Source organism: Salmo salar, chromosome ssa29 (genome assembly GCF_905237065.1).
Source record: "Salmo salar chromosome ssa29, Ssal_v3.1, whole genome shotgun sequence".
In the NCBI taxonomy this organism is placed as follows: domain Eukaryota; kingdom Metazoa; phylum Chordata; class Actinopteri; order Salmoniformes; family Salmonidae; genus Salmo; species Salmo salar.
Genome location: NC_059470.1, coordinates 24,786,756 through 24,800,336, shown reverse-complemented (window position 1 = coordinate 24,800,336; position 13,581 = coordinate 24,786,756). Strand labels below are relative to the sequence as shown.

The 13,581-nt window shown below is 43.5% G+C and overlaps 1 protein-coding gene across 4 annotated transcripts; it reads right to left on the bottom strand.

The window, feature by feature from the left end:
• Window positions 1-7,131: 7,131 nt before the first annotated feature.
• LOC106590419 (translocon-associated protein subunit alpha) lies at window positions 7,132-12,659 on the bottom strand. 4 transcript variants are annotated; one of them, XM_014181427.2, is made up of 9 exons: window positions 12,475-12,659; window positions 11,592-11,725; window positions 11,382-11,484; window positions 10,805-11,067; window positions 10,444-10,520; window positions 10,227-10,305; window positions 9,432-9,525; window positions 8,956-8,970; window positions 7,132-8,511 (listed from the first exon to the last, which is right to left on the bottom strand). In XM_014181427.2, exons 1-9 carry the CDS (start codon window positions 12,542-12,544, stop codon window positions 8,444-8,446), a joined length of 903 nt encoding a protein of 300 aa, XP_014036902.1. In that variant the 5' UTR covers window positions 12,545-12,659; the 3' UTR covers window positions 7,132-8,443. The 4 variants fall into 4 exon arrangements, with proteins under 4 accessions (XP_014036902.1, XP_014036903.1, XP_014036904.1 ...); XM_014181428.2 differs by having other exon boundaries at window positions 11,388-11,484; XM_014181429.2 differs by lacking the exon at window positions 8,956-8,970.
• Between the last annotated feature and the right edge of the window lie 922 nt (window positions 12,660-13,581).

The following is a 13,581-nucleotide window of genomic DNA, read 5'->3' as shown; positions in this document are numbered from 1 at the left end:
AAAAGTGCAGTCCAGGCTTGTTTCTTAAGGATGGAAAAACAACTAAGCAGAGAGCCAGACTGGAAAGTCGCATATGCTACCCAAATCCATGAAATGGTCGAGCGAGGCGCAGCCATAAAACTCACCAACAAAATCATGGACGAGTGGAATGGACCAGTGTGGTACGTAAGCCATCTGGTGGCACCAAACCCTCATTCGGTAACAACACCGGTTCGTATTGTATGGAATAGTAGCCAGAAATACAAAGGCGTGAGTATGAATGATCTTCTTCTGAAGGGACCAGACGTTCTCAACCCTATAAGAGCTGTCTTGCTGAGGTTCAGAGAGGGGACGTATGCATCTCTAGGAGACATCAAAAAGATGTACAACTCTGTATGGCTGAAGGAGCGTGAGATGCATCTTCACAGGTTCCTCTGGAGGGACAGCCCAGTTGAAGAGATAAGTGAATATGCAATAACCAGAGTCAACATTGGGGACAGACCTGCTGGTTGCATTGCTCAGTTGGCTATGAGAGAAACAGCACGCCTGCCCAACTTTCTTCACTTGGAGGATGAGCGCAGAGTCATTGAAGAGGACAGTTATGTGGATGACCTCTTAACCTCCCAAAATGACCTGGATAAACTTGACAAAATCACAGCAAATGTAGAAGAGATCTTGAAAGCTGGAGGGTTCTTCCTCAAACCATGGGTCCGGTCAGGGCAAAGTGGGAGGCAAGGAATGGAGGTGGAGGGTCTATCAAAGGCACAAAGTAAAACCTTAATTCTTCCAAATCAAATGAGGGACGAAGACAACAAAGCCTTGGGTATCGGCTACCGAATGGATGAAGACAAGCTCTACATGTTAACCTCAGTTAACTTTTCAAAAAGGAAAAAGAAGATATAATCTTCTCAAGGAGGAGGTGAGAACTGAGACACCTAACCCACTGACTAGGAGGGCCCTCTTAAGCCAAGTGGCTGGACTGTACGACCCAATTGGCTTAGTTACACCTGCCAAACAGAAGGGAGCAATTCTTGTTCGAAAAGCATTCCAAGAGGGAGGGGGTGGGAAACTAACCCAAGAAACCTGGGACCAACCTCTCTCAGAAAGCCTCAGGGAAGAAGCCATCCAGCTTTTTGAAGAATATGTGCAGCTTGGAGAGGTGAAATTCCACAGGAGCCTCACACCAGCTGGCTGGGAAGGGAAACCGTGGGGCATCACATTCTCTGATGGAAGTGATAAAACCTATGGAGCTGTGATGTACTTAAGATGGGAGACAAGTCAAGGCACTAAAGTTCGATTTGTTGAATCAAAAGCCAAGCTGACACCCCTGGATCAGAAGGGAAACGCTGTAAAAGCTGAAATCTGTGGTGCTGTCTTCGCAGCCAGGATCAGGAAGTATGTGGAAAAGCATGCTCGAATGAAGATCGAGAGATGGTTCCATCTACTTGACAGTCAAACGGTCTTGGGAGCCATTCAAAGAGTCAGTTATGGGTACAAAACCTTCTTTGCAAACAGAGTGGGTGAAATCCAGAAGGCTGGACAAGTGCAAGGTTGGTGGTGGATCCGTGGGGATCTAAACATAGCTGACATCATAACAAGAGGGGGTGCTCCTGAAGATTTGAAGGAGAATTCCACTTTGCAAGAGGGACCAGAGTTCCTAAAGTGGCCAGTGGAGGAGTGGCCTATAAAATCAGCTGGAGAGGTTGCAGCTCATGCCAGGGAGAGTGTAAACAAGCTCCAGAGGAAGGCATTCTCAGGTGCATTGACAAGAGCTGAAGCGAGAAGTAGTCAGCAGAAAGAAGACCTACAAGGCACTCGGGAAAGTCCAAAGAGTGAAACTCAAGAGGGAATACCTGTGGTGAACCCAACTCTTCTTAGAAGGAATCCCACTGGTTGGGTTAAAGATCTTGTGGAAGTAAGAAGATTCAGTAGCCTGTCCAAACTGGTGAGAGTCGTTGCCTGGGTTTGTCTAGCAGCCAAACAGTGGCTGAAGAGGAAGGGCCGGGCCCCTAAACAGGCAAAGAGGGAGGTAAGATCACCCAAGCAAGCTGTGCCGACTGTCAAAGAACATGAAGATGCACTCAAAGACCTTTTTCTCGCAGCTCAAGAAGGTACAGATTTTTCAGACACAACTCTAAGCAGACTGACAGTGTACAAAGATGTGAAGTCTGGGCTGCTAGTTTGTGGAGGCAGAATTCAGACATTCAACGAAGATAAGACAGCAGTGCCAGTTTTACCCTTTGACGCATGGGTGTCTACACTGCTGGTACAAGAATCCCACAAAGCAAACCACGAGGGAGTGGCAAGAACCCTTCTCCGGATGAGGAAGAAAGCCTGGGTAATAAAAGGCCGTAGACTTGCCAAGAAAATGGTTGACAGCTGTGTGGTCTGCAGGAAAAACAAGGCAAAACAGTGTCAACAAATCATGGCTGACCTGCCTCTAGAACGAACAGGCCCAGCTGCACCTTTTGAATTCACCGCCATGGACCTGTTCGGCCCTTATGAATTGAAAGATGAGGTCAAGAAGAGAACTAGACTCAAAGTATGGGGAATAGTCTTCTGCTGCATGGCTTCCCGAGCCATACACACTGAAGTGGTGAGTGACTTGTCATTCTACTACCCATTGAAGAACAAACAGAGGTGTGAAGGGCTTGTGACCTCTCTGGATTTGAAAAAAACCAGGAGCTCAAGTGGGAGGTGTTGAGCTGAATATCAGGAGTGAGTCAATGAACTACACTTCCCAGAGTGCACCAGCAGCAGCAAACCGGCTGCTTGTCACCTGATCAATCATTTTCACTTATTTGGAGCACCTGTGAAGGCATGGAGGGCGTCAGTCATTCAGAAGAACAAACTTCAGAGGGAAAACTCCAAGTTCACTCACAGGTTCAGTCCAAAGACGCCAATGGTAAAAGGCTTAAATGATTAATTCATCTTAGTTATTTAGAATGTTACTTAAATGTTTAAACTAATTTAAGTTAATTAAAATGTTTAATTAAGATAGAACAAAAAAGTTACCATCTTTAAAGGTTTACAACCTAATTTACTGGCTAATTTACTGGATAAATTACTGGACAGACCAACCAACTGAAGGCAAACTAAAAAATAAAAAAGATTGAGTTGGAAAATTGAGTTGTCCCTGTGTCCTTTGGATGGTGAACAAGAGGAGGACTTGACAGGGACAGAGAAACTGAAAAACAGCTTCTATCTCAAGGCCATCAGACTGTTAAATGGCCATCAGACTGTTAAATAGCCATCACTACTTTTAGATTTGTGTGTATTGTTGTGAATCGTTTTTAGATACTGCTGCGTTGTTAGATACTACTGCACTGTTGGAGCCAGGAAGCATTTCACTACACCCGCTAAATATGTATGTGACCAATAAAATTTGATTTGAAGAGTAGAACAGGGTTAGCCTTAGGAGGGTTTCCCAAACTCGGTCCTGGGGACCCCAAGGGGTGCATGTTTTGTTTATTGCCCTAGCACTGCACAGCTGATTTAAATAATCAACTAATCATCAAGCTTTGATCATTTGAATCAGCTTTGTAGTGTTAGAGCAAAAACCAAAATGTGCATCCCTTGGGGTCCTGAGGACTGAGTTTGGGAAACGCTGCCTTATAGGGGCAGGTTGTTTTTTTACCTTCAAATGCAACACTAATCACGTGAAATAAATAATAAACTTGTGGAATGACCTTCAAAATAACGAGGGCTTTACAATGATGGTCAAAACATGGGAGAAATCTTGGGGTAAAATGGGTTCAAAATCTTCAGAGAAGTCGGTGCACAGAGGGACACGTCAAAATGCTGAATTTTGGCACTTTAGCAAGTCTTTAATTCATATTAAAAATACGATTTATTGAATATTCCATGTGGTCTCTATATAAGGGCACTTTAATTTATAGCAGGCTTTTAAAATCCAATATTGGTGTACAATTTCTGCTTAAAATATCAAAGGGATGCAAAAGGGCCTCATTTCGTGGAACGACCCTCTCTCTAACCTGAATCGTTTGGTGATTTCTTGGACTAACAACTAAACAAAAGCGATACTCCAGGTTTTCCAACTCAGATCCTGTAAATACATAAATTATATTTGTGTGGTTTAGATATCATGCATATTAAAATGTGTAAATACACAACTCACTTTAATACACGTACACCATCCCACATGTCCAGAAAGATAAAGTACTGTTGATGATGGGCTGGGCAGAGGTGTTGCTTCTGGATGCGTTTGAGCGGATCATTTTGATCACCTTTCAAAGTGTGTTGCATTATGGGGATAAAAATTGTCCGACTTGCGTCTTCACGTCGACTGCATAAAAAAATGTGCTCAAAGGTCGAAGTTTTGACTGCAGCCGACTGCAGTTGCTCTTCATCACCTTCATCCTGCAGTCATCACCTGCATGGTGGGAGGCTCTACTGTCAACCAATCATTAGGGGGTTTTTGTTTGACCCACGCGAACATGACTTAAGACGTGACTGAAACAGGAACTTTCCCACAATTCATGTATTTTTTATTTATTTAACCTTAACTGACTTGCCTAGATAAGTAAAGAACAAATTCTTATTTATAATGACGGCCTACCAATTGTGTGCCGCCCTATGGAGCTCCCAATCATGGCCGGATATGATGCAGCCTGGATTCAAACCAGATACTGCAGTGATGCCTATGGCACTGAGATGCAGAGCCTTAGACCGCTGCGCCACTCGGGAGCCCGAGTTTTGTCTACAGTCGGTTGCTTTCACCTTACCACTCAAACAAGCCCACTCTCTCTGCCACAGTTTGAAGTGTGACCCTGCAGAGTCAGGATGATGGACAGATGCCCGGCCCCCTAACAACCAGCCTAGCAACCAACCAGAGACCAGGGCCCTAGGTGTGAAAGGACACTTTATGGCACCTAGCCTGCTAGGCTCCAGCGGGGGAAGGGTTGCCTACAGCAAAGGTTAGAAAGTTGGAGTTTCTCTCAGAGAGAGGTCTGTGAGATGGGGTGTTGAGAGTCACCGGCAGGGAATTCGTAACAATGTTCAGTGTCGGCTAGTGGGTGATGTCCTCCAGTACCCCTAGAGGTACACATTTTTGTTGTAGCCCCGGACAAACACCTCATTCGGCTTAAGGGCTTGATGATAGTTGAATCAGATAAGCTTGTACCCCCAACAGTACACCATTTTATTTTAGCCCCAGACAAGCACATCTAATTCAACAATCATCAAGCCCTTAAGTTGAATGAGGTGTTTGTGCGGGGCTCCTACTCTGACTCTTTGTGGATACGGCCCCTGCCTTTACTGTTACACTGTAGCTGATGACTGGTCCCCGATCTTGCTTGGTCCGCGAATCTATAATTTCGTTTGTTGATATTTTTTCTTCCAAAAATAATAATAGCTGGGCGTATTAATGTTATAAGCAATTTTACATTACTTTTCTCACTGCAAATTGTTTATAATAAGCCTTTAACGTTACGTAAACTAATAAAATGGACAAAATGTATACTCTGAGCCAGGCCCGGTAATCAATCAAAGATGTCGTACTTTTAAAAGTGTATTTACGTTTGAGCAATGCCAGCGCATTGCGGGTTGTTTGAATCCCGGCCCCTATGCAGTTATTACTCTACTAATTATACACTAATCAATTACTTATTTCATTGATCAAATTGGTCACACACATGGTTAGCAGATGTGATTGCGAGTATAGGGCAATGCTTTTGCTTCTAGATCCAACAGTGCAGCAGTATCTAACAGGTAATATCTAATCAATTCCACAACTAAACCTAATACACACAATCTAGTAAAGGAATGGGATGAGAATATATAAATATAAAATATATGTATGAGAGCGGCAAGATGCAATAGATAGTGAAGGTGTCCTGGAGGGCAGGTAGTTTGCCCCCGGTGATGTGTTGTGCAGACCACACCACCCTCTGGAGAGCCCTGTGGTTGTGGGCGGTGGAGTTGCCGTACCAGGAGGTGATACAGCCCGACAGGATGTTCTCAATTGTGTACCTGTCAAAGTTAGTGAGGGTTTTCAGGTGACAAGCCAAATTTTTTCTGCCTCCTGACGTTGAAGAAGCGCTGTTGTGCCTTCTTCACCACAGTGTCTGTGTGCTTGGACCATTTCAGTTTGTCGGTGATATGTACACCGAGGAACTTAACTTTCCAACTTCTCCACTGATGTCCCGTCGATGTGGATAGGGGGGTGCGCCGTTTCCTGAAGGCCACAATCATCTCTTTTGTTTTGCTGACATTGAGAGGATATTTTCCTGGCACCACACTCTGAGGGCCCTCACCTCCTCCCTGTAGGCCGTCTCGTCGTTGTTGGTAATCAAGCCTACCACTGTTGTGTCGTCTACAAACTTGATGATTGAGTTGGAGGCGTACATGGCCACGCAGTTGTGGATGAACAGGAGGGGGCTGAGAACACACCCTTGTGGGGCCCCAGTGTTGAGGATCAGCAGAGTGGAGATGTTGTTTCCTACCTTCACCACCTGGGGGCGGCCCGTCAGGAAGTCCAGGACCCAATTGCACAGGGCGGGGTCGAGACCCAGGGTCTCAAGCTTAATGACAAGTTTGGAGGGTACTATGGTGTTAAATGCTGAGCTGTAGTCAATGAACAGCATTCTTACATAGGTATTCCTCTTGTCCAGATGGGATAGGGCAGTGTGATGGTGATTGCATCGTCTGTGGACCTATTGGGGCGGTATGCAAATTGGAGTGGGTCTAGGGTGTCAGGTAGGGTGGCGGTGATATGATCCTTGACTAGTCTCTCAAAGCACTTCATGATGACGGAAGTGAGTGTTACAGGGCGGTAGTCATTTAGTTCAGTTAGTCTTCTTGGAAACAGGAACAATGGTGGCCATCTTGAAGCATGCGGGGACAGCAGACTGGGATAGGGAGAGATTGAATATGTCTGTAAACACACCAGCCAGCTGGTCTGCGCATGCTCTGAGGACGCGGCTGGGGATGCCGTCTGGGCCGGCAGCCTTGCGAGGGTTAACACGTTTAAATGTTTTACTCACGTCGGCCATGGAGAGCCCAGTCTTTGGTAGCGGGCCGTGTCAGTAGCAATGTATTGTCCTCAAAGCGCGCAAAGAAGTTAATTTGTCTGGGAGCAAGACATAACATATGTATTAGTTCACACTGTAGTAAATAAAAACAGACAGCATATTCTCATCTCCACTTTAATTTTTCTGTTTTCTACATCAAGATGTACCAGTCTCCAAATTGAACACTTCACTTACATACTCGGCAGAGGAAAAACAAATAATCATTCAAGTTTGCGACAATATCACAGAGAAAAGAATCTCCTTGAGATCCATCCATTCTCAAATGTTCATTAAAAAGCTCAGTGAAAGATGTCATGACTCAAACAATAGAAGGATATTAAACAGTAAATACATTTTTTTTTTTGGGGGGGGGGGCGATTTAATTGGGAAAATGTTGTTTACATAAATTTGACAGTCCAGAGAACATTTAATTGCCTAACTGAGTCAGTGCCTAACAGTTAGCCCAAAGTCCCTCTCATAAGTTACTATGAACAGGCTATGGTACAGTAGTAAATGTACTGTGCCTCTAAAATGCACAAGTAGAAATGCAGTATAAAAACCCATTAGCCAGTTCACTCATATATATTCCCCAGTAGATACTATACACCAGTGTGCTGGAGCTTTATTCAGATTGCGGTCTTACAAAAGTAAAAAAATCTAATCCTGAATTCATACTTGTACTTGACGTAAATCGATTTTGGGAATATGAAGAATGCAAATGTCAAAAAAATAAATAAATAAAAAGGCACATTGAGGGAAAACTATGACAGTTCACCATATCCTCATTATGTTCACAGAATCATCAAAGATGGTCGAACGTTGCAGTGCATTACCAATAACAAGACTTGAAGCCAGGCCTCCTCTGTACCACCATGCAGAGGACAACAACGTGACAGAAACCCAAATGTGCAGATATTAAACGGTGCAAAACATAAAACAAATAAAAAGGGGTGTGTTATGGTTTTCCAGGACACCAAAATGAACAATCACTATTCTGCCTCAAAAGATATTCATAGGTGAAAAATGATGACAAGGCAGTCGCAACAAAACAGAAACCTAGAAGAAAAACCCTGAACTGTATCATCTCCCACTATCATTTACCCAGCTCTAAAACCAACCACTTCTGTCCACCATCCCCATCTCAATCCTCCCTATGCTTCAAGACATGCATCTTCGCAAAAACACACTCAAACTGCATTAAATGTTTCTTCATCACAACACCTCTGTGATAACGCTTCTTTTGACAGAATAATTAACAAATGGGACCGTTTGTTGTAATGTTTTATCTAGCTTAGCGGTAGAAACCAGTCTCTTGTGAAGAGGACGGCACTTGGTTCCGTGGTGAAAGAAGACTGTTGCCTTTCCACGGCTGGCAAGGGGAGGTATGGCTGTGTCAGGTGCCAAGCGCGAGTGAGAACTGGGCAGGGGCCTGGTCACTCGTCCGAACCAGCCGTGCGTTTTTGTGTCCTCTTGCGGGGAGACCGTTTGGGGGAGGCCTTGTCTAGGGAAACGAGAGGAGAGTTTTAGGAAATGTTTGCAGGTGATGTCCTTTTTAGATGTCACCCTTTGGATCAGACAAGCAGATCAACAAATACTTTGTTCATAGGCCAAGTCTAAAATAAACAACTAGCCGCACCTTGTAGATCTTTATAGATCGGATGAATTTAAGCAATATGGTTGAAGCTCCACAGACCTCGTTGCTATTACCCTGTTGCTTATATCCAACGGATCCTTTCAGATCTATGAGGAGTATCTCAGGGTAGGAGCTAGGGACTGAAGTCAGTGACCACAGCTGTTACACCCAAGGCTAACATGAACCAATGATTGAGATTGCATATTCAGAAGCGCTAATAATTACATTCACTGATGATTCAGAGGAAACATAAGAATTTTGCTCAACCACTACTCTACTGCTGCTCGCTCCTGAGAGAAACGGAAGCCTCACCTCGCCGACTCTGCACTGAAGACGCAAGGAAAAAGAGGGAGAGAGAGAGAAAAGTGTGAATGACCCCATGCACAGAAAGAGAACAGGTAGTTTCGAAACACGAGCCAAACACAGAAAACTCAAGAAGAGCCTTTAGCTAAATACACCCAGAGAAGACAACAGGCATCTATGAAACACTGCAATGTTATACAGCTATAGAGAGGAACATAGCAAGGAGGGGGCATCGCAGCTAGGATGTGTGTCACTTCTGTCCTCTTAAACACACATTTCATGAGACACTGTCACTTAAACAGATTTTGAACTTGTACTCAAGCAGACCAATTTAAGTTAGACCCATATATTTAACTTTACACTATTAGTAACCTAGGCAGAGCTGTTGAAGGTGCTGGCACCCCTGGAGCTAATGGCTAGCATAAACAGCTAGCTCCCCGTGGCCACTAGGTAGTATAACGTTGAGTGGTGTAGTGAGGACTTACTGATCTGATTGAGGGTCTCCTGGGGAATCCAGCTCATGTCCACGTCGTTGTGGCTGGATGTGCCCATCTCCACCTTGGCAGCTGGTCTCCTCCTCTGCACGGGGGGGACACAAGAGGAAGTTACTAAATTGACTTCCACTAGACTTCTACAGAAACCAAACCCTAAAACGATCTTGTATACCATAAACCCTTTTTCAGCATTTTCCCCTCAGTCTTCTGAAATGCTCTAGTGTGGGTTAGAGACTTGAACTTCCTCCATTCAACATTGAAACACAATCCTCAAAACTATCCACCACCCCATAACCTTTTTTTTCTTCATTTTTGACCCAGTAGTAGTAGTAGCGGAGCACGAAATGGCTGAAACTGAACTCGCCAAAAGTCGTAAATTGGCACTTAGTCTCCCTCTTTCCCCATCTACCTCGATGTTCATCAGAAAAGTGCTGTATTATCTCATATCCTTTTCTGGCACTCATTGTGCTCATCCTGAAAGAACATCAACTCATCAAATAATATCCATCTGAACTGAGAGAATCCCACCGTTGAATATGAACAGGCATCTCCTAATTAATTTCTCTCTGGACTGCTATCTACTGTCATCTCTGTATTAGGTGACACTTAGTGCTGGCTGAATGTTCTATGTAAATCTTGTCATGGAGCATTGCCTCAGCAGTAGTACATCTCTCTCTTTCGGTCTTCGTATCATTCTCGAGAAAATAACACAAACAAAGGAATGATATGCTTAATTCATTGTCTTTCCGTCTCCTGGATCCAGTGGCGTCGGCATTGTAGCTTTACCTTTCTGGACTCCAGCAGCTGATGAAGGCCTACCACCAGTAGCAGGCCCAGACCAGACAGGAACACATACATGAAGATCCTGAGGGTAGAGGAGAGAGAGAAAAGTTAAGACACGCTGCACCAACAGACCCCTGGTATGGCCGCCATCTCCAATAGAATGGTTTCATTTAGCACTTCTGAATGTTTTCCAACACAGGGCTAGTTCATATGGCCTCACGTCTCTCCATCCAGTCCATCCTCTCTCTCGGTGATGGTCACTGTCTGGTTGAACACAGCATCCTGGAACGTGTTACCCTGAGAGAGAGCGAGAGGATCAGATATCACCTCCAGCTGGTGAACTACGACCCCCCTTTATCTTCTCCGGGTTAATCTGAAAGTTTAACCTCGCATGCAAATAGTGGGAAGACTTCAACCACACACCATGAGTTAAACTAATTTCCTAATATAAAAACAATTGCCTAATGAAATATAGATAAGGAAACAGATAAGGAAACTGAGAAACCAAACCCATGACCATTCTTGATATGCAATCATTTGTGAAAAAGACAAAATGGCTGACTAAGCTGAGGCCCACTCACGTTGCTGTCTTTGTAGTTGAGGTTGATGACCAGGCCGAAGGGTCGCCCGCCCATGGGCTCGGCTGGGATGAAGGAGTACTCGAAGGTGGCCTGGCGCCCAGCTGGCACCACTATGCCCAGCTGCAGGGCTGTGAAGTTCTGGATGTAGAACTGGAAGTCCTGTGGGTAGCGAAAGGATGCATCCAGGGACTCCACCACAAAGTTGTCACTGCCCTTGTTGGTGAAGCCCATCAGGAACTTCACAATGTCGTTGGCTGGGAAGTCTGGAGGCAAACGCCAGGAGGAAGAGCAACAAAAGACTATAGTGGTGGCGTGATGGGGAATTTGAAGCATACACAGGCTTGTCGGAATATTAAGAATTCCTTTTCATTCAAGTCATTTAGCAATAAATGCACTCAAATATGGAGGTTGAAACAACATATTATAGACTATGCATCGTAGCTAAGTAAATCCATCTCCAAATACAAGTCAGTCTTAGCATTAAGTGAAAAAACACAGTTCATAACAATCATAATGACAAAAATGAAGTGCAAATTCAGATAGATATGTTGAGACGAGCCCCAATCTGTTCCCGTACCCCTACCGTCTCCCTTGACAAAGAGGATGGTGGTGTCAGCATTGGGGGAGGCATTCACTTCTCCTCCTACGGCTTCCTCCTCCTCTTCTTCTTTTTCTTCCGTCTAAAATATACAAATTAGACACTATTTTTTAGATGAAAAAAGCTAGGACAGATAGGGCCCATGTTAAAAAAACTAGGGAGGCGGCCAAAAGTAGCCTAATCTCTTACCAATTCGGTATTTTCATCATCTTCAACTTCGGCCTCATCATCCTCATCCTCTGTGTTCACGTCAACATCATCCACAGCATCTTCATCAGCTGCCTCCTCATCCTCTGTAGCATCCTGGGCTGCCACCAATGGCCCTGGATTGATTGTAAGGAAGTACATTGATTAAAATCTCACCAAATACATTTTATTATTATTTTCACACCAGGGCGCTTAGTTACATAGTTAATATTGTATCAAGGGTTAACAAATATTGTATTCATTACAGTTACAGGCCCTAGGCCTAACAAACGTAATTACATTTTCTTTCCTTTTCTGTTTCATTTCGTAAGCTTCTAAGACACTAAAGCAAAACACTGATATGATTGCCAGGCTTTGCCAACAATAGAGGGCTTCTGTGGCCAAGTTCTGAGGCTGCTTCTCCTAGACCAATAATGGACGTAAAGGAGCCTAACGTTACTCCCTATTGTCCAAGGAACTTACATGATCTGTTTATAGGCGAAATGCCCTGGAAGCCAAATCAGCCAAAAACTCCATCTAAACGTAAATCGCGTCTTAATTACGGTTCTAGAAAGCAAGTAGGCTGGTAAGGAAGGACACGTCAGTCTAGTTAGATAGCACACCGTTACGGATAAGCAAGACTAACTATTAAATAATATTTGCAAGGAATAGTTACTAAAAAAACGTGTAGCCAGTATCAACATCAATAAAACTACTAATTGACAAAGGCAGTAGCTACAATGTCCTACTAGCAGAAAATACAATTTGCACAAGAGCATGGAGTGGCCTTCCAAAGCTAACTTAACTAGCTACTGTAGCTAACTGTGACTGATGGCCAATGCTGTTTCTCTTCATCTAGTTAACTTAAGTCCAGTTCGATACTCACCTTTCATGATAATCGTTGCCGGGAAAGCTAGTAATACCAGCAAAAGCAGTTTAGGTAGAAATTGTACCATTTTGAAGCGAAATCCGTAAGCCTCCTTCCCGGTGAAATATTGCTTCACTAAATCTTACAGCTCCTTCCGACTGCTAAATTGAAATGCGCATGTCCACATCCGGGTAGTGCTAGATTCAAAATATACGTGCTCCGTCAGAGACATTAGAAAAGGAGGAGATAAGAATCCCGGCTGGTCATCATTTTATCTCCCTGAATTTACAAGCTGCTAAAAAAATCAAAAGGTACTCGATGATATTGGATATTAAACAACACCGTTCTTAAAGATCCTATTCTCATTGGAAACATGAGAAAGATATTTTTGCAAGAAAAGACTTGGGTCATGGAAGTAGATGGGATTTGAGTAGCCATTAAACGTGCCAAAGAGCTGATGCACCTAAAGAACCTTAGAGAAAAACTGTTGATGATCTTTTCTTTAGAAAACTGTCAAGCTATCTCAAGAAGAAGTCTGTATTTAAATCTTGACAACTAGAATTAGAACAGCTTTACACAGATCTGACAAAGATCAAGAGCGAAATGGATTGAAGAAGAGGGAAGAAACACTCATAATTTTTTTAGCACTTGAAAGAGAAACTACAAAAGAAAATCTATAACTGTACTCAAAATGAATGATGTGTTATGCAAAGAACCCATTACAATATCAACAATATCAACATATCAATTCCTTTTATGAAAACCTTTACAATTCACAGTTTCAGGAAGATGGTTGTGAAAGCTACATTTGCCACATTCAGAATTATGTCCCTGTAATTGAGGGTGATTTCCACTCAGTTTGCGATTCACCTGTGTCTATTGAAGAAATTAGAGAGGCTCTGAATTCAATGATAAAAGGGAAATCCCCAGGCCCTGATGGCCTGTCAGTTGAATTCTATAGACAGTTTTCGGAGTTACTAGAAGACCCGATTTTTAATATGTTTCAAGATTGCATTGAAAATGGTGAAATGGTCTCCACTATGAAACAGGTCCTTATTTCACTGATTCCGAAGCCTAATAAAGTCATTGACAATTGGAGACCAATTACTTTATTAAATATTGATT